The 21,350-nt window shown below is 48.7% G+C and overlaps 1 protein-coding gene across 1 annotated transcript in view; it reads left to right on the top strand.

Moving 5' to 3' along the window:
• Positions 1-21,350, top strand: part of LOC109886708 (Golgi apparatus protein 1-like) — a 58,155-nt gene that overhangs the window by 28,994 nt on the left and 7,811 nt on the right. Inside the window, 11 exon segments of the mRNA XM_031812637.1 lie at positions 26-127; positions 549-702; positions 4,062-4,172; positions 4,174-4,200; positions 6,013-6,099; positions 7,747-7,809; positions 9,089-9,202; positions 10,418-10,506; positions 10,928-11,045; positions 15,912-16,142; positions 17,191-17,314. Coding sequence (XP_031668497.1) covers positions 26-127; positions 549-702; positions 4,062-4,172; positions 4,174-4,200; positions 6,013-6,099; positions 7,747-7,809; positions 9,089-9,202; positions 10,418-10,506; positions 10,928-11,045; positions 15,912-16,142; positions 17,191-17,314 — 1,220 coding nt within the window.

The raw sequence follows: 21,350 nt of genomic DNA, 5'->3' as shown, positions 1-21,350 counted from the left end.
TGTGTGTGTGTGTGTGTGTGTGTAGGATCCTGTCTTGCCTGATGGAGCACCTGTATACAGAGAAGATGGTGGAGGACTGTGAACGCAGACTACTGGAGCTACAGTACTTCATCTCTAGAGACTGGAAGTAAGTCAACCACGACCTCTGACCCCTGACTCTGAACGCAGACTACTGGAGCTGCAGTACTTCATCTCTCGAGACTGGAAGTAAGTCAACCATGACCTCTGACCCCTAACCCCTGACTGAACGCAGACTACTGGAGCAACAGTACTTCATCTCTAGAGACTGGAAGTAAGTCAACCACGACCTCTGACCCCTGACTGTGAACGCAGACTACTGGAGCTGTAGTACTTCATCTCTAGAGACTGGAAGTAAGTCAACCAGGACCTAACTCTCTACTGCCCCCTGGCGGTCAGACTGTCTAACTCTCTACTGCCCCCTGGCTGTCAGACTGTCTAACTCTCTACTGCCCCCTGGCTGTCACACTGTCTAACTCTCTACAGCCCCCTGGCAGTCAGACTGTCTAACTCTCTCCTCCCTCTACCAGACTGGACCCCATTCTGTATAAGAAGTGCCAGGGTGACGCTGCCCGGCTGTGCCACACCCACGGCTGGAATGAGACCAGCGAGCTGATGCCACCTGGTGCCGTGTTCTCGTGTCTCTATCGCCATGCCTACCGCACCGAGGAGCAGGGACGACGGGTAAGAGATTCAGGAGTAGCGAAGATGGACTAGTTCCCATGGTTCCACATTACTACTATGGTAGAACACATGTTGTTGGAGATGGTGGTGAGGAAGAGGAGGGTGGTGGTGAGGAAGAGGAGGGTGGTGGTTGGTAATGACAGTGGTAGGTGGTGGTGGTGGTGGTTGGTAATGACAGTGGTAGGTGGTGGTGGTTGGTAATGACAGTGGTAGGTGGTGGTGGTTGTTGTTGGTAATGACAGTGGTAGGTGGTTGGTAATGACAGTGGTAGGTGGTGATGGTTGGTAATGACAGTGGTAGGTGGTGGTAGGTGGTTGGTAATGACAGCAGTAGGTGGTTGGTAATGACAGCGGTAGGTGGTTGGTAATGACAGTGGTAGGTGGTTGGTAATGACAGTGGTAGGTGGTTGGTAATGACAGTGATAGGTGGTGGTGGTTGATAATGAGTGGTGGTGGTGGTTGGTAATGACAGTGGTAGGTGGTTGGTAATGACAGTGGTAGGTGGTGGTGGTTGGTAATGAGTGGTGGTGGTAGGTGGTAGGTAATGAGTGGTGGTGGTAGGTGGTAGGTAATGAGTGGTGGTGGTAGGTGGTTGGTAATGACAGTGGTAGGTGGTGGTGGTTGGTAATGAGTGGTGGTGTTGGCCTTTCTAGGGAGTTTTTCCTAGCCACTGTGCTTCTCCACCTGCATTGCTTGCTGTTTGGGGTTTTAGGCTGGGTTTCTGTACAGCACTTTGAGATATCAGCTGATGTACGAAGGGCTATATAAATAAATTTGATTTGATTTGATTTGATTTGGTGGTGGTTGGTAATGACAGTGGTAGGTGGTAGTGGTTGTTGGTAATGACAGTGGTACAGTGCCTTGCGAAAGTATTCGGCCCCCTTGAACTTTGCGACCTTTTGCCACATTTCAGGCTTCAAACATAAAGATATAAAACTGTATTTTTTTGTGAAGAATCAACAACAAGTGGGACACAATCATGAAGTGGAACGACATTTATTGGATATTTCAAACTTTTTAACTAATCAAAAACTGAAAAATTGGGCGTGCAAAATTATTCAGCCCCTTTACTTTCAGTGCAGCAAACTCTCTCCAGAAGTTCAGTGAGGATCTCTGAATGATCCAATGTTGACCTAAATGACTAATGATGATAAATACAATTCACCTGTGTGTAATCAGGTCTCCGTATAAATGCACCTGCACTGTGATAGTCTCAGAGGTCCGTTAAAAGCGCAGAGAGCATCATGAAGAACAACGAACACACCAGGCAGGTCCGAGATACTGTTGTGAAGAAGTTTAAAGCCGGATTTGGATACAAAAAGATTTCCCAAGCTTTAAACATCCCAAGGAGCACTGTGCAAGCGATAATATTGAAATGGAAGGAGTATCAGACCACTGCAAATCTACCAAGACCTGGCCGTCCCTCTAAACTTTCAGCTCATACATGGAGAAGACTGATCAGAGATGCAGCCAAGAGGCCCATGATCACTCTGGATGAACTGCAGAGATCTACAGCTGAGGTGGAAGACTCTGTCCATAGGACAACAATCAGTCGTATATTGCACAAATCTGGCCTTTATGGAAGAGTGGCAAGAAGAAAGCCATTTCTTAAAGATATCCATAAAATGTGTCGTTTAAAGTTTGCCACAAGCCACCTGGGAGACACACCAAACATGTGGAAGAAGGTGCTCTGGTCAGATGAGAATGAGAATGAGAATTGAACTTTTTGGCAACAATGCAAAACGTTATGTTTGGCGTAAAAGCAACACAGCTCATCACCCTGACCACACCATCCCCACTGTCAAACATGGTGGTGGCAGCATCATGGTTTGGGCCTGCTTTTCTTCAGCAGGGACAGGGAAGATGGTTCAAATTGATGGGAAGATGGATGGAGCCAAATACAGGACCATTCTGGAAGAAAACCTGATGGAGTCTGCAAAAGACCTGAGACTGGGATGGAGATTTGTCTTTCAACAAGTCAATGATCCAAAACATAAAGCAAAATCTACAATGGAATGGTTCAAAAATAAACATATCCAGGTTTTAGAATGGCCAAGTCAAAGTCCAGACCTGAATCCAATCGAGAATCTGTGGAAAGAACTGAAAACTGCTGTTCACAAATGCTCTCCATCCAACCTCACTGAGCTCGAGCTGTTTTGCAAGGAGGAATGGGAAAACATTTCAGTCTCTCGATGTGCAAAACTGATAGAGACATACCCCAAGCGACTTACAGCTGTAAACGCAGCAAAAGGTGGCGCTACAAAGTATTAACTTAAGGGGGCTCAGTTTTTGATTTGTTAAAAAAGTTTGAAATATCCAATAAATGTCGTTCCACTTCATGATTGTGTCCCACTTGTTGTTGATTCTTCACAAAAAAATACAGTTTTATATCTTTATGTTTGAAGCCTGAAATGTGGCAAAAGGTCGCAAAGTTCAAGGGGGCCGAATACTTTCGCAAGGCACTGTAGGTGGTGGTGGTTGGTAATGACAGTGGTAGGTGGTGGTGGTTGGTAATGACAGTGGTAGGTGGTGGTGGTTGGTAATGACAGTGGTAGGTGGTGGTGGTTGGTAATGACAGTGGTAGGTGGTGGTGGTGGTTGGTAATGACAGTGGTAGGTGGTGGTGGTGGTTGGTAATGACAGTGGTAGGTGGTGGGGGTGGTGGTTGGTAATGACAGTGGTTGGTGGTGGTGGTTGGTAATGACAGTGGTAGGTGGTGGTGGTGGTGGTTGGTAATGACAGTGGTAGGTGGTGGTGGTGGTGGTTGGTAATGACAGTGGTAGGTGGTGGTGGTGGTGGTTGGTAATGACAGTGGTAGGTGGTGGGGGTGGTGGTTGGTAATGACAGTGGTTGGTGGTGGTGGTGGTTGGTAATGACAGTGGTTGGTGGTGGTGGTGGTTGGTAGTGGTGGTGGTTGGTAATGGAAGTGGGTGGTGGTGGTGGTGGTGGTAATGACAGTGGTTGGTGGTGGTGGTGGTTGGTAATGACAGTGGTTGGTGGTGGTGGTGGTTGGTGGTTGGTAATGACAGTGGTAGGTGGTGGTGGTTGGTAATGACAGTGGTAGGTGGTGGTGGTTGGTAATGACAGTAATTGTTATTAAAGCCCCGTTCCTTACTGTGGTGAATCTGATGGACATAAATGGCTACAATATTGTCTGACATCGTGCTGTTATACAAAATGACCTTCCACTGGTGTGTGTGTGTATATCACTAGTGTGTGTGTGTTCCGTGTGTGTGTGTGTGTTCCCTGTGTGTGTGTGTGTATGTGTGTGTGTGTGTGTTCCCTGTGTGTGTGTGTTCCCTGTGTGTGTGTGTATGTGTGTTCCCTGTGTGTGTGTGTGTTCCCTGTGTGTGTTGTTTAGCTGTCTCGTGACTGTAAGGTAGAGGTACAGAGGATCCTCCACCAGAGGGCGCTAGATGTGAAACTAGACCCTGATCTCCAGAAGCGCTGTTTGACTGACCTGGGGAAGTGGTTGTAGTGACAAGACTGGCACGGGTCAGGTAGGTAACACACACACACACACACACACACACACACACACACTGTATGACTGACCTGGGGAAGTGGTGTAGTGACAAGACTGGCAAAGAACAGAGGAGGAACAGCAGCATGGGTTCACAGAGCAGAGGGGGGAAGAACAGAGAAGGAACAGCAGCATGGGTTCACAGAGCAGAGGGGGGAAGAACAGAGGAGGAACAACAGCATGTCTTCACAGAGCAGAGGGGGGAAGAACAGAGGAGGAACAGCAGCATGTCTTCACAGAGCAGAGGGGGGAAGAACAGAGGAGGAACAGCAGCATGTCTTCACAGAGCAGAGGGGGGAAGAACAGAGGAGGAACAGCAGCATGTCTTCACAGAGCAGAGGGGGGAAGAACAGAGGAGGAACAGCAGCATGTCTTCACAGAGCAGAGGGGGGAAGAACAGAGGAGGAACAGCAGCATGTGTACACAGAGCAGAGGGGGGATGAACAGAGGAGGAACAGCAGCATGTGTTCAGAGAAGAGGGGGGAAGAACAGAGGAGGAACAGCAGCATGTGTTCACAGAGCAGAGGGGGGAAGAAGAGAGGAGGAACAGCAGCATGTCTTCACAGAGCAGAGGGGGGGATGAACAGAGTTTTACAAACAACCTGTGACTGGCTCAACTGTTCTGGGGAACTACAGGAAGCCTCATCATTTCAAATAATGTGACCGGTGATTTGATGGTGTAGTGACGGTGTGTGTGTGACGGCGGTGTGGTGATGGTGTGGTGACGGTGTGTGTGTGACGGCGTTGTGATGGTGTGTGTGTGACGGCGTTGAGATGGTGTGTGTGACGGTGAGTGTGACGGCGGTGTGGTGATGGTGTGGTGACGGTGTGTGTGTGACGGCGTTGTGATGGTGTGTGTGACGGCGTTGTGATGGTGTGTGTGACGGCGGTGTGGTGACGGTGTGTGTGCGACGGCGTTGTGATGGTGTGTGTGACGGCGTTGTGATGGTGTGTGTGATGGTGTGTGTGACGGCGGTGTGGTGATGGTGTGGTGACGGTGTGTGTGTGACGGCGTTGTGATGGTATGTGTGACGGCGTTGTGATGGTATGTGTGACGGCGTTGTGATGGTGTGTGTGATGGCGTTGTGATGGTGTGTGTGACGGCGTTGTGATGGTGTGTGTGACGGCGTTGTGATGGTGTGTGTGACGGCGTTGTGATGGTGTGTGTGATGGCGTTGTGATGGTGTGTGTGACGGCGTTGTGATGGTGTGTGTGACGGCGTTGTGATGGTGTGTGTGACGGCGTTGTGATGGTGTGTGTGATGTGTGTGACGGCGTTGTGATGGTGTGTGTGACGGCGTTGTGATGGTGTGTGTGACGGCTTTGTGATGGTGTGTGTGATGGTGTGTGTGTGACGGCGTTGTGATGGTGTGTGTGTGACGGCGTTGTGATGGTGTGTGTGTGACGGTGTGTGATGGTGTGTGTGATGGTGTGTGTGACGGCGTTGTGATGGTGTGTGTGACGGCGTTGTGATGGTGTGTGTGTGACGGCGTTGTGATGGTGTGTGTGACGACGTTGTGATGGTGTGTGTGTGTGACGGCGTTGTGATGGTGTGTGTGATGGCGTTGTGATGGTGTGTGTGACGGCGTTGTGATGGTGTGTGTGACGGCGTTGTGATGGTGTGTGTGACGGCGTTGTGATGGTGTGTGTGTGACGACGTTGTGATGGTGTGTGTGACGACGTTGTGATGGTGTGTGTGTGTGTGACGACGTTGTGATGGTGTGTGTGACGGTGTTGTGATGGTGTGTGATGGTGTGTGTGATGGCGTTGTGATGGTGTGTGTGTTCTAGGAGTTGGAGTGTCTGCAGGACCACCTGGAAGACCTGCTGTCAGGGTGTGGAGAGGTGGTGGGCAACCTGACAGAGCTGCAGTCTGAGGTACCACTGTCTTCATGTTGGATGGACTGTGGCTCCAAAATTACCCTGATAATGATGAGCAAAAAAGACTGGATAAAATAAATTATACAAATACCAAACTATATTATTACTATATTATATAGTATATGTTATATTAGTACTATATAATACTATAGTATTAAAAAATACCTTATTTACATAAGTTTTCAAACCCTTTGCTCTGAGACTCGATATTAAGCTCAGGTCATCCTGTTTCCATTTATCATCCTTGATGTTTCTACAACTTCATTGGAGTCTACCTGTGTTAAGTTCAATTGATTGGACATGATTTAGAAAGGCACACACCTGTCTATATGAGGTCCCACAGTTGACAGTGCATGTCAGAGCAAAAACCAAGCCATGAGGTCGACGGAATTGTCCATAGAGCTCCGAGACGACAGGATTGTGTCGAGGCACAGATCTGGGGAAGGGTACCAAAACATTTTTGAAGGTCCTCAAGAACACAGTGGCCTCCATCATTCTTAAATGGAAGAAGTTTGGAACCACCAAGACTCTTCCTAGAGCTGGCCGCCCGGCCAAACTGAGCAATCGGGGGAGAAGGTCCTTGGTCAGGGAGGTGACTAAGAACCCAATGGTCACTCTGACAGAGCTACAGAGTTCCTCTGTGGAGATTGGAGAACCTTCCAGAAGGACAACTATCTCTGCAGCACTTCACCAATCAGGGCTTTATGGTAGTGACCTGATGGAAGCCACTCCTCAGTAAAAGGCACATGACAGCTCGCTTGGAGTTTGCCAGAAGGTACCTAAAGACTCTCAGACTATGACAAACAAGATTCTCTGGTCTGATGAAACCAAGATGGAACTCTTTGGCCTGAATGCCAAGCGTGGTGGTGGCAGCATCATGCTGTGGGATGTTTTTCAGTGGCAGAGACTGTGAGACTAGTCAGGATCGAGGGAAAGATTAACTGAGCAAAGAGATCCTTGATGAAAACCCGCTCAGGACCTCAGACTGGGGCGAAGGTTCACCTTCCAACAGGACAACGACCCTAAGCACACAGCCAAGACAACGCAGGAGTGGCTTCGGGACATGTCTCTGAATGTCCTTGAGTGGCCCATCCAGAGCCCGGACTTGAATCCGATCCAACATCTCTGAAGAGACCTGAAAATAGCTGTGAGGCGTTGCTCCCCATCCAACCTGACAGATCTTGAGAGGATCTGCAGAGAGGAATGGGAGAAACCCCCAAATACAGGTGTGCCCAGCTTGTAGCATCATTCCCAAGAAGACTGGAGGCTGTAATTGCTGCTAAAGGTGATTCAACAAAGCACTGAGTAAAGGATCTGAATACATATGTGAATGTCATTTTTCAATTTTATAATTTGTAATACATTTGCTCAAATTTCTTAACCTGTTTGCTTTGTCATTATGGGGTATTGTGTGTAGATTGAGGCAGTCTTTATATTTTTGAATCCATTTTAGAATAAGGCTGTAAAGTAACAAACTGTGGAGAAAGTCAAGTGATCAGAAAACCTTCCTAATGCGCTGTACAACTCCGTATTGGTTATTTGTTTTATCCAGTCTCATCTTTATCAAGGGTGCCAACCATTCTGTATGTGTGATGTCTCTGTATATTACTGTCTCTGGCTGACATGGTCTCTCTGCTGTGACAGGACATTCATATTGAGGCCCTGCTGATCCGGGCCTGTCAGCCTGTCATCCAGTCTCACTGCCATGTAAGTTCCAACAAACAGCTTCAGCACTCAGCTCTCTCACTCTGCCTGACCTCAGAACAGCTTCAGAGCTCAGCTCTCTCACTCTGCCTGACCTCAGAACAGCTTCAGAACTCAGCTCTCTCACTCTGCCTGACCTCAGAACAGCTTCAGAGCTCAGCTCTCTCACTCTGCCTGACCTCAGAACAGCTTCAGAGCTCAGCTCTCTCACTCTACCTGACCTCAGAACAGCTTCAGAGCTCAGCTCTCTCACTCTGCCTGACCTCGGAACAGCTTCAGCACTCAGCTCTCTCACTCTACCTGACCTCAGAACAGCTTCAGAGCTCAGCTCTCTCACTCTACCTGACCTCAGAACAGCTTCAGAGCTCAGCTCTCTCACTCTGCCTGACCTCAGAACAGCTTCAGAACTCAGCTCTCTCACTCTGCCTGACCTCAGAACAGCTTCAGAACTCAGCTCTCTCACTCTGCCTGACCTCAGAACAGCTTCAGCACTCAGCTCTCTCACTCTGCCTGACCTCAGAACAGCTTCAGAGCTCAGCTCTCTCACTCTGCATGACCTCAGAACAGCTTCAGAGCTCAGCTCTCTCACTCTGCCTGACCTCAGAACAGCTTCAGAGCTCAGCTCTCTCACTCTGCCTGACCTCAGAACAGCTTCAGAACTCAGCTCTCTCACTCTGCCTGACCTCAGAACAGCTTCAGAACTCAGCTCTCTCACTCTGCCTGACCTCAGAACAGCTTCAGAGCTCAGCTCTCTCACTCTGCCTGACCTCAGAACAGCTTCAGAACTCAGCTCTCTCACTCTGCCTGACCTCAGAACAGCTTCAGAACTCAGCTCTCTCACTCTGCCTGACCTCAGAACAGCTTCAGAGCTCAGCTCTCTCACTCTGCCTGACCTCAGAACAGCTTCAGAACTCAGCTCTCTCACTCTGCCTGACCTCAGAACAGCTTCAGAACTCAGCTCTCTCACTCTGCCTGACCTCAGAACAGCATCAGAACTCAGCTCTCTCACTCTGCCTCAGAACAGCTTCTCCTCTTTTGGCAAGTCTAAAAACAAGTTATCCCAACAGGGGATGTGATGGAGTGTCTGGTTCACAACAAACACATCTCTTTCCTCTCTCTCTCCTCCCTCCAGGATGTATCTGATAACCAGGTGGAGTGTCTGGTTCAGATCAAACACATCTCTTTCCTCTCTCTCTCCTCCCTCCAGGATGTATCTGATAACCAGGTGGAGTGTCTGGTTCAGATCAAACACATCTCTTTCCTCTCTCTCTCCTCTCTCTAGGATGTATCTGATAACCAGGTGGATACAGGGGATGTGATGGAGTGTCTGGTTCAGAACAAACACCAGAAGGAGATGAACAGCAAGTGTACCGTGGGAGTGACACACTTCCAGCTGGTGGGTCACTGTCGCTATGACAACACGCACACTGACTCATGTACGCATGTACACACAGCTGGCGGGTTGCTGTCGCTATGACAACACGGACCAAGGAGCTGTTGACCTCACTATGACCCCCCCCCGACTGAACTGAACGCCCTGACTCACACACTCACTATCTCTCTGAATGATCCACATAATCTCACACACTCACTATCTCTCTGAATGATCCACATAATCTCACATACACCACACACTCACTATCTCTCTGAATGATCCACATAATCTCACATACACCACACACTCACTATCTCTCTGAATGATCCACATAATCTCACACACTCACTATCTCTCTGAATGATCCACATAATCTCACATACACCACACATTCACTATCTCTCTGAATGATCCACATAATCTCACATACACCACACACTCACTATCTCTCTGAATGATCCACATAATCTCACATACACCACACATTCACTATCTCTCTGAATGATCCACATAATCTCACATACACCACACACTCACTATCTCTCTGAATGATCCACATAATCTCACATACACCACACACTCACTATCTCTCTGAATGATCCACATAATCCCACACACTCACTATCTCTCTGAATGATCCACATAATCTAACACACCACACATTCATCCTTACCCCAGAGTAAGGGCACCTCCCATAGCTGGGCACCTCCCATAGGATGTGAGACCATGCAAACTGGTAGGACGTGAGGCCACGTAAACTGGTAGGACGTGAGGCCACGTAAAGTGGTAGGATGTGAGGCCACGTAAACCGGTAGGATGTGAGGCCACGTAAACCGGTAGGATGTGAGGCCACGTAAACCGGTAGGATGTGAGGCCACGTAAACCGGTAGGACGTGAGGCCACGTAAACCGGTAGGACGTGAGGCCACGTAAACCGGTAGGACGTGAGGCCACGTAAACCGGTAGGACGTGAGGCCACGTAAACCGGTAGGACGTGAGGCCACGTAAACCGGTAGGACGTGAGGCCACGTAAACCGGTAGGACGTGAGGCCACGTAAACCGGTAGGACGTGAGGCCACGTAAACCGGTAGGACGTGAGGCCACGTAAACCGGTAGGACGTGAGGCCACGTAAACCAGTGGGTGGTGAGGCACAGGTTTATGTGTAGCTGTGTTTGACGACCGGCCGGTGTAGATAATCAACCCAGACTGACTCCATCTCCTCCTCCTCTTCCTCAGATCCAGATGAAGGACTTTCGTTTCTCCTACAAATTCAAGATGGCGTGTAAAGAGGACGTGCTCAAGCTCTGCCCCAACATCAAGAAGAAGTGAGTCAGGACCCGTCCCAATAGCTCCCTATTCCCTATATAGTGCACTACTAATGACCAGGACCCAATGGCTCCTCATTCCCTATATAGTGTACTACTAATGACCAGGACCCAATGGCTCCTCATTCCCTATATAGTGCACTACTAATGACCAGTCCCAATGGCTCCATATTCCCTAAATAGAGGTGTGTGTGCCAGACAGCTACAGAGTCATTTCCATTAGCCCTATTACTTTTCATTGGTTGGATCTTCCACTTAATAATTCACCCTCTCTCTGTCTCTCTCTGTCTCTCTCTGTCTCTCTCTCTCTGTCTCTCTCTGTCTCTCTCTCTCTCTGTCTCTCTCTCTCTGTCTCTCTCTCTCTGTCTCTCTCTCTCTGTCTCTCTCTCTGTCTCTCTCTCTGTCTCTGTCTGTCCCACAGGGTGGATGTAGTGATCTGTCTCAGTACTACAGTGAGGAATGACACTCTGCAGGACGTCAAGGAGCAACGTGTCTCTCTCAAGTGTCGGAAACAACTCAGAGTAGAGGAGCTGGAGATGGTGAGAGTTACAACTCAGAGTAGAGGACCTGGAGATGGGGAGAGATACAACTCTGTTACAACTCAGAATAGAGGACCTGGAGATGGGGAGAGTTACAACTCTGTTACAACTCAGAGTAGAGGACCTGGAGATGGGGAGAGATACAACTCTGTTACAACTCAGAGTAGAGGACCTGGAGATGGGGAGAGTTACAACTCTGTTACAACTCAGAGTAGAGGAGTTGGAGATGGGGAGAATTACAACTCTGTTACAACTCAGAGTAGAGGACCTGGAGATGGGGAGAGATACAACTCTGTTACAACTCAGAGTAGAGGAGTTGGAGATGGGGAGAGTTACAACTCAGAGTAGAGGACCTGGAGATGAGAGTTACAACTCAGAGTAGAGGAACTGGAGATGGGGAGAGTTACAACTCAGAGTAGAGGACCTGGAGATGGGGAGAGTTACAACTCTGTTACAACTCCGAGTAGAGGAACTGGAGATGGGGAGATACAACTCTGTTACAACTCAGAGTAGAGGAACTGGAGATGGGGAGAGTTACAACTCTGTTACAACTCAGAGTAGAGGAGTTGGAGATTGGGAGAGTTACAACTCAGAGTAGAGGACCTGGAGATGGGGAGAGTTACAACTCTGTTACAACTCAGAGTAGAGGAGCTGGAGATGGGGAGAGTTACAACTCTGTTACAACTCAGAGTAGAGGACCTGGAGATGGGGAGAGTTACAAATCTGTTACAACTCAGAGTAGAGGACCTGGAGATGAGGAGAGTTACAACTCAGAGTAGAGGACCTGGAGATGAGGAGAGTTACAACTCTGTTACAACTCCGAGTAGAGGAACTGGAGATGGGGAGAGTTACAACTCTGTTACAACTCAGAGTAGAGGAGTTGGAGATGGGGAGAGTTACAACTCAGAGTAGAGGACCTGGAGATGGGGAGAGTTACAACTCTGTTACAACTCAGAGTAGAGGACCTGGAGATGGGGAGAGATACAACTCTGTTACAACTCAGAGTAGAGGACCTGGAGATGGGGAGAGTTACAACTCTGTTACAACTCAGAGTAGAGGACCTGGAGATGGGGAGAGTTACAACTCTGTTACAACTCAGAGTAGAGGAGTTGGAGATGGGGAGAATTACAACTCTGTTACAACTCAGAGTAGAGGACCTGGAGATGGGGAGAGATACAACTCTGTTACAACTCAGAGTAGAGGAGTTGGAGATTGGGAGAGTTACAACTCAGAGTAGAGGAGTTGGAGATGGGGAGAGTTACAACTCAGAGTAGAGGACCTGGAGATGAGGAGAGTTACAACTCAGAGTAGAGGAACTGGAGATGAGGAGAGTTACAACTCAGAGTAGAGGACCTGGAGATGGGGAGAGTTACAACTCTGTTACAACTCTGAGTAGAGGAGCTGGAGCTGGGGAGAGTTACAACTCTGTTACAACTCAGAGTAGAGGACCTGGAGATGGGGAGAGTTACAAATCTGTTACAACTCAGAGTAGAGGACCTGGAGATGAGGAGAGTTACAACTCAGAGTAGAGGACCTGGAGATGAGGAGAGTTACAACTCAGAGTAGAGGAACTGGAGATGGGGAGAGTTACAACTCAGAGTAGAGGACCTGGAGATGGGGAGAGTTACAACTCTGTTACAACTCTGAGTAGAGGAGCTGGAGCTGGGGAGAGTTACAACTCTGTTACAACTCAGAGTAGAGGACCTGGAGATGGGGAGAGTTACAAATCTGTTACAACTCAGAGTAGAGGACCTGGAGATGAGGAGAGTTACAACTCAGAGTAGAGGACCTGGAGATGAGGAGAGTTACAACTCAGAGTAGAGGAACTGGAGATGGGGAGAGTTACAACTCTGTTACAACTCCGAGTAGAGGAACTGGAGATGGGGAGAGTTACAACTCTGTTACAACTCAGAGTAGAGGAGTTGGAGATGGGGAGAGTTACAACTCAGAGTAGAGGACCTGGAGATGGGGAGAGTTACAACTCTGTTACAACTCAGAGTAGAGGAGCTGGAGATGGGGAGAGATACAACTCTGTTACAACTCAGAGTAGAGGACCTGGAGATGGGGAGAGTTACAACTCTGTTACAACTCAGAGTAGAGGACCTGGAGATGGGGAGAGTTACAACTCTGTTACAACTCAGAGTAGAGGACCTGGAGATGGGGAGAGTTACAACTCTGTTACAACTCAGAGTAGAGGACCTGGAGATGGGGAGAGTTACAACTCAGAGTAGAGGAGTTGGAGATGGGGAGAGTTACAACTCAGAGTAGAGGAGTTGGAGATGGGGAGAGTTACAACTCAGAGTAGAGGACCTGGAGATGAGGAGAGTTACAACTCATAGTAGAGGACCTGGAGATGAGGAGAGTTACAACTCAGAGTAGAGGAACTGGAGATGGGGAGAGTTACAACTCTGTTACAACTCAGAGTAGAGGACCTGGAGATGGGGAGAGTTACAACTCTGTTACAACTCAGAGTAGAGGACCTGGAGATGGGGAGAGTTACAACTCAGAGTAGAGGAGTTGGAGATGGGGAGAGTTACAACTCAGAGTAGAGGAGTTGGAGATGGGGAGAGTTACAACTCAGAGTAGAGGACCTGGAGATGAGGAGAGTTACAACTCATAGTAGAGGACCTGGAGATGAGGAGAGTTACAACTCTGTTACAACTCAGAGTAGAGGACCTGGAGATGGGGAGAGTTACAACTCTGTTACAACTCAGAGTAGAGGACCTGGAGATGGGGAGAGTTACAACTCAGAGTAGAGGAGTTGGAGATGGGGAGAGTTACAACTCAGAGTAGAGGAGTTGGAGATGGGGAGAGTTACAACTCTGTTACAACTCAGAGTAGAGGACCTGGAGATGGGGAGAGTTACAACTCTGTTACAACTCAGAGTAGAGGAGCTGGAGATGGGGAGAGTTACAACTCTGTTACAACTCAGAGTAGAGGAGTTGGAGATGGGGAGAGTTACAACTCAGAGTAGAGGACCTGGAGATGGGGAGAGTTACAACTCAGAGTAGAGGAACTGGAGATGGGGAGAGTTACATTCTGTTACAACTCAGAGTAGAGGACCTGGAGATGGGGAGAGTTACAACTCAGAGTAGAGGAACTGGAGATGGGGAGAGTTACAACTCTGTTACAACTCAGAGTAGAGGACCTGGAGATGGGGAGAGTTACAACTCTGTTACAACTCAGAGTAGAGGAGTTGGAGATGGGGAGAGTTACAACTCTGTTACAACTCAGAGTAGAGGACCTGGAGATGGGGAGAGTTACAACTCTGTTACAACTCAGAGTAGAGGAGTTGGAGATGGGGAGAGTTACAACTCTGTTACAACTCAGAGTAGAGGAGCTGGAGATGGGGAGAGTTACAACTCTGTTACAACTCAGAGTAGAGGACCTGGAGATGGGGAGAGATACAACTCTGTCTGTTATTTGTTTACCTGCTTGTGGTGGTTCGATACACCCCTGGTCAGCTACACTTAAACCCCTGAGGCCTTATTAGGCCTGACCAAGCTGTTGAACAGTCTTTAACTCATTTGTCAGCTCAAGTCATCTCTGGTGACCATCCTGCCAGGTTAGCTGCAGGGAACTGGTGACCATCCTGCCAGGTTAGCTGCAGGGAACTGGTGACCATCCTGCCAGGTTAGCTGCAGGGAACTGGAGACCATTAAGACACAGCATTAGTAGGACAGACATGCTGTTAGCTGCAGGGAACTGGAGACCATTAAGACACAGCATTAGTAGGACAGACATGCCGTTAGCTGCAGGGAACTGGAGACCATTAAGACACAGCATTAGTAGGACAGACATGCCGTTAGCTGCAGGGAACTGGAGACCATTAAGACACAGCATTAGTAGGACAGACATGCCGTTAGCTGCAGGGAACTGGAGACCATTAAGACACAGCATTAGTAGGACAGACATGCCGTTAGCTGCAGGGAACTGGAGACCATTAAGACACCGCATTAGTAGGACAGACATGCCGTTAGCTGCAGGGAACTGGAGACCATTAAGACACAGCATTAGTAGGACAGACATGCCGTTAGCTGCAGGGAACTGGAGACCATTAAGACACAGCATTAGTAGGACAGACATGCCGTTAGCTGCAGGGAACTGGAGACCATTAAGACACAGCATTAGTAGGACAGACATGCCGTCCTATTTATTCATGGTCAACTATTCATATCAAACACATTTTTCTCTTCTCTCACATGTTTCTCCCTCCTTTCTCCTGTATTTTCTCTTTCCTCCTCTCCTCTCTCTCTCCTCCTCTCCTGTCCTTTCTTTCTCCTCTCTCCTCTCCTTCCTCTCCCTCCTCTCCTCTCCTTTCTCTCTCCACCTCTCCTCTCCTTTCTTTCTCGTCTCTCCTCTCCTCCCTCCTCTCCTTTCTCTCTCCTCCTCCTCTCCTCTCTCTCTCCTCCTCTCCTGTCCTTTCTTTCTCCTCTCCTCCCTCCTCTCCTTTCTCTCTCCTCCTCCCCTCTCCTCTCCTTTCTCTCTCCTCCTCCTCTCCTTTCTCAATCCTCCTTTCTCTCTCTCCTCCTCCTCTCCTTTCTCTCTCCTCTCCTTTCTCTCTCCTCTCCTTTCTCTCTCCTCCTCCTCCTCCTCCTCTCCTTTCTCTCTCCTCCTCCTCCTCCTCCTCTCCTTTCTCTCTCCTCCTCTCCTTTCTCTCTCCTTTCTCTCTCCTCTCCTTTCCCTCTCCTTTCTCTCTCCTCTCCTTTCTCTCTCCTCCTCCTCCTCCTCCTCCTCCTCCTCCTCCTCCTCCTCTCCTTTCTCTCTCCTCCTCCTCCTTTCTCTCTCCTTTCTCTCTCCTCTCCTTTCCCTCTCCTTTCTCTATCCTCTCCTTTCTCTCTCCTCTCCTTTCTCCTCTCTCTGCAGTCAGAGGACATTCGTCTGGAACCTGAGTTGTATGACGTGTGTAAGACGGACATCGGGCGGCTCTGCTCCAACGTGGTGTTCGGTAACGCTCAGATGATGGAGTGTTTAAAGGAGAGGAAGAAGCAGCTGTCTCAGCAGTGTCACCAGAGGGTGTTTAAACTACAGGAGGGAGAGATGCTGGATCCAGAACTGGACTACCAGCTCATGAGGGTCTGCAAGCAGATGATTAAGGTGAGGGGGGGGACGCCCCCGTGTGACTGTGGTGAGGGGGGGGACGCCCCCGTGTGACTGTGGTGAGGGGACGGACGGACGCCCCCGTGTGACTGTGGTGAGGGGGACGCCCCCGTGTGACTGTGGTGAGGGGGGGGGCGCCCCCGTGTGACTGTGGTGAGGGGGGGGACGCCCCCGTGTGACTGTGGTGAGGGGGACGACGCCTCCGTGTGACTGTGGTGAGGGGGCCTGTTCCCTCTACCTATCTTTAACTTGTCTCTGTCCCTCCTGTCCTCTCTCTGTCCTCTCTGTCCCTCCTGTCCTCTCTATGTCCCTCCTGTCCTCTCTCTGTCCCTCCTGTCCTCTCTCTGCCCCTCCTGTCCTCTCTCTGTCCCTCCTGTCCTCTCTCTGTCCCTCCTCTCCTCTCTCTCTCTCTGCCCCTCCTGTCCTCTCTCTCTCTCTGCCCCTCCTGTCCTCTCTCTCTGTCTCTCCTGTCCTCTCTCTGTCCCTCCTGTCCTCTCTGTCCCTCCTGTCCTGTCTGTCCTATCTCTCTCTCTCTGACCTGTCTGTCCTCTCTCTCGTTCTCTGTCCCTCCTGTCCCCTCTCTCTCTCTGTCCCTCCTGTCCTGTCTGTCCTATCTGTCCTCTCTCTCTCTCTGTCCCTCCTGTCCTCTCTGTCTGTCCTCTCTCTCTCCCTGTACTCCTGTCCTGTCTGTCCTCTCTCTCTCTCTGTCCCTCCTGTCCTCTCTGTCCCTCCTGTCCTGTCTGTCCTCTCTGTCCCTCCTGTCCTGTCTGTCCTCTCTCTCTCTCTCTGACCTGTCTGTCCTCTCTCTCGTTCTCTCTCTCTCTGTCCCTCCTGTCCTCTCTCTCTCTCTGTCCCTCCTGTCCTCTCTTTCTGTCCTCTCTCTCTGTCCCTCCTGTCCTCTCTGTCTGTCCTCTCTCTCTCTCTGTCCCTCCTGTCCTCTCTCTGTCCCTCCTGTCCTGTCTGTCCTCTCTCTCTCTCTCTGTCCCTCCTGTCCTCTCTCTGTCCCTCCTGTCCTCTCTGTCTGTCCTCTCTCTCCATGTGTCAGCGGTTCTGTACAGATGTGGATGCTAAGAACATGCTGCAGTGTCTGAAACAGAACAAGAACTCTGAACTGATGGATCCCAAGTGTAAACAGATGATCACCAAGAGACAGATCACACAGAACACAGGTAAAACACACTCTCTCTCACACATACACACACACACACACACACACACACACACACACACACACACACACACACACACACACACACACACACACACACACACTCGCACAGAACACAGGTAACACACACTGTACCACACACACACACTCTCACACAGAACACAGGTAAAACACACTCTCACACACACACACACACACAGAACACAGGTAAAACACACTCTCTCACACACACTCTCACACAGAACACAGGTAAAATACACTCTCTCTCACACACACACACACACTCTCACACAGAACACAGGTAAAACACACTCTCACACACACACACACAGAACACAGGTAAAACACACTCTCACAGAACACAGGTAAAACACACCCACACACACAAACACACTCTCTCTCACACACACACACACTCTCTCACAGAGAACACAGGTAACACACACTCTCTTACAGTGAGCACTGTTACCTCTAATAGATGGACCACCTGTTACCTCTAATAGATGGACCACCTGTTACCTCTAATAGATGGACCACCTGTTACCTCTAATAGATGGACTACCTGTTACCTCTAATAGATGGGACCATCTGTTACCTCTAATAGATGGGACCACCTGCTACCTCTAATAGATCAAATCAAATCAAATGTATTTATATAGCCCTTCGTACATCAGCTGATATCTCAAAGTGCTGTACAGAAACCCAGCCTAAAACCCCAAACAGCAAGCAATGCAGGTGTAGAAGCACGGTGGCTAGGAAAAACTCCCTAGAAAGGCCAATACCTAGGAAGAAACCTAGAGAGGAACCAGGCTATGTGGGGTGGCCAGTCCTCTTCTGGCTGTGCCGGGTGGAGATTATAACAGAACATGGCCAAGATGTTCAAATGTTCATAAATGACCAGCATGGTCGAATAATAATAAGGCAGAACAGTTGAAACTGGAGCAGCAGCACAGTCAGGTGGAAGTTGAAACTGGAGCAGCAGCATGGCCAGGTGGACTGGGGACAGCAAGGAGTCATCATGTCAGGTAGTCCTGGGGCATGGTCCTAGGGCTCAGGTCCTCCGAGAGAGAGAAAGAAAGAGAGAAAGAGAGAAGGAGAGAATTAGAGAACGCACACTTAGATTCACACAGGACACCGAATAGGACAGGAGAAGTACTCCAGATATAACAAACTGACCCCAGCCCCCCGACACATAAACTACTGCAGCATAAATACTGGAGGCTGAGACAGGAGGGGTCAGGAGACACTGTGGCCCCATCCGAGGACACCCCCGGACAGGGCCAAACAGGAAGGATACAACCCCACCCACTTTGCCAAAGCACAGCCCCCACACCACTAGAGGGATATCTTCAACCACCAACTTACCATCCTGAGACAAGGCTGAGTATAGCCCACAAAGATCTCCGCCACGGCACAACCCAAGGGGGGGGCGCCAACCCAGACAGGATGACCACAACAGTGAATCAACCCACTCAGGTGACGCACCCCCTCCAGGGACGGCATGAGAGAGCCCCAGCAAGCCAGTGACTCAGCCCCTGTAATAGGGTTAGAGGCAGAGAATCCCAGTGGAAAGAGGGGAACCGGCCAGGCAGAGACAGCAAGGGCGGTTCGTTGCTCCAGAGCCTTTCCGTTCACCTTCCCACTCCTGGGCCAGACTACACTCAATCATATGACCCACTGAAGAGATGAGTCTTCAGTAAAGACTTAAAGGTTGAGACCGAGTTTGCGTCTCTGACATGGGTAGGCAGACCGTTCCATAAAAATGGAGCTCTATAGGAGAAAGCCCTGCCTCCAGCTGTTTGCTTAGAAATTCTAGGGACAATTAGGAGGCCTGCGTCTTGTGACCGTAGCGTACGTGTAGGTATGTACGGCAGGACCAAATCAGAGAGATAGGTAGGAGCAAGCCCATGTAATGCTTTGTAGGTTAGCAGTAAAACCTTGAAATCAGCCCTTGCTTTGACAGGAAGCCAGTGTAGAGAGGCTAGCACTGGAGTAATATGATCAAATTTTTTGGTTCTAGTCAGGATTCTAGCAGCCGTATTTAGCACTAACTGAAGTTTATTTAGTGCTTTATCCGGGTAGCCGGAAAATAGAGCATTGCAGTAGTCTAACCTAGAAGTGACAAAAGCATGGATTCATTTTTCTGCATAATTTTTGGACAGAAAGTTTCTGATTTTTGCAATGTTACGTAGATGGAAAAAAGCTGTCCTTGAAATGATCTTGATATGTTCTTCAAAAGAGAGATCAGGGTCCAGAGTAATGCCGAGGTCCTTCACAGTTTTATTTGAGACGACTGTACAACCATTAAGATTAATTGTCAGATTCAACAGAAGATCTCTTTGTTTCTTGGGACCTAGAACAAGCATCTCTGTTTTGTCCGAGTTTAATAGTAGAAAGTTTGCAGCCATCCACTTCCTTATGTCTGAAACACATGCTTCTAGCGAGGGCAATTTTGGGGCTTCACCATGTTTCATTGAAATGTACAGCTGTGTCATCCGCATAGCAGTGAAAGTTTACATTAGGTTTTCGAATAACATCCCCAAGAGGTAAAATATATAGTGAAAACAATAGTGGTCCTAAAACGGAACCTTGAGGAACACCGAAATTTACATTTGATTTGTCAGAGGACAAACCATTCACAGAGACAAACTGATATCTTTCCGACAGATAAGATCTAAACCAGGCCAGAACATGTCCGTGTAGACCAATTTGGGTTTCCAATCTCTCCAAAAGAATGTGGTGATCGATGGTATCAAAAGCAGCACTAAGGTCTAGGAGCACGAGGACAGATGCAGAGCCTCGGTCCGATGCCATTAAAATGTAATTTACCACCTTCACAAGTGCCGTCTCAGTGCTATGATGGGGTCTAAAACCAGACTGAAGCATTTCGTATACATTGTTTGTCTTCAGGAAGGCAGTGAGTTGCTGCGCAACAGCCTTCTCTAAAATTTTTGAGAGGAATGGAAGATTCGATATAGGCCGATAGTTTTTTATATTTTCTGGGTCAAGGTTTGGCTTTTTCAAGAGAGGCTTTATTACTGCCACTTTTAGTGAGTTTGGTACACATCCGGTGGATAGAGAGCCGTTTATTATGTTCAACATAGGAGGGCCAAGCACAGGAAGCAGCTCTTTCAGTAGTTTAGTTGGAATAGGGTCCAGTATGCAGCTTGAAGGTTTAGAGGCCATGATTATTTTCATCATTGTGTCAAGAGATATAGTACTAAAACACTTGAGCGTCTCTCTTGATCCTAGGTCCTGGAAGAGTTGTGCAGACTCAGGACAACTGAGGTTTGGAGGAATACGCAGGTTTAAAGAGGAGTCCGTAATTTGCTTTCTAATAATCATAATCTTTTCCTCAAAGAAGTTCATGAATTTATCACTGCTAAAGTGAAAGTCATCCTCTCTTGGGGAATGCTGCTTTTTAGTTAGCTTTGCGACAGTATTAAAAAGGAATTTCGGATTGTTCTTATTTTCCTCAATTAAGTTAGAAAAATAGGATGATCGAGCAGCAGTAAGGGCTCTACGGTACTGCACGGTACCGTCCTTCCAAGCTAGTCGGAAGACTTCCAGTTTGGTGTGGCCATCTGTTACCTCTAATAGATGGGACCATCTGTTACCTCTAATAGATGGGACCACCTGTTACCTCTAATAGATGGACCACCTGTTACCTCTAATAGATGGACCACCTGTTACCTCTAATAGATGGGACCATCTGTTACCTCTAATAGATGGGACCACCTGTTACCTCTAATAGATGGGACCATCTGTTACCTTTAATAGATGGGACCACCTGTTACCTCTAATAGATGGGACCACCTGTTACCTCTAATAGATGGGACCACCTGTTACCTCTAATAGATGGACCACCTGTTACCTCTAATAGATGGACCACCTGTTACCTCTAATAGATAGACCATCTGTTACCTCTAATAGATGGACTACCTGTTACCTCTAATAGATGGGACCACCTGTTACCTCTAATAGATGGGACCATCTTTTCGCCTGCTTCTCAACTCTGGGAGGAGTTGGTCTAAGGT

The sequence above is a fragment of the Oncorhynchus kisutch genome, unplaced genomic scaffold (genome assembly GCF_002021735.2).
Source record: "Oncorhynchus kisutch isolate 150728-3 unplaced genomic scaffold, Okis_V2 Okis03b-Okis08b_hom, whole genome shotgun sequence".
Taxonomy (NCBI): domain Eukaryota; kingdom Metazoa; phylum Chordata; class Actinopteri; order Salmoniformes; family Salmonidae; genus Oncorhynchus; species Oncorhynchus kisutch.
This window is presented reverse-complemented; position numbering and strand designations above follow the sequence as displayed.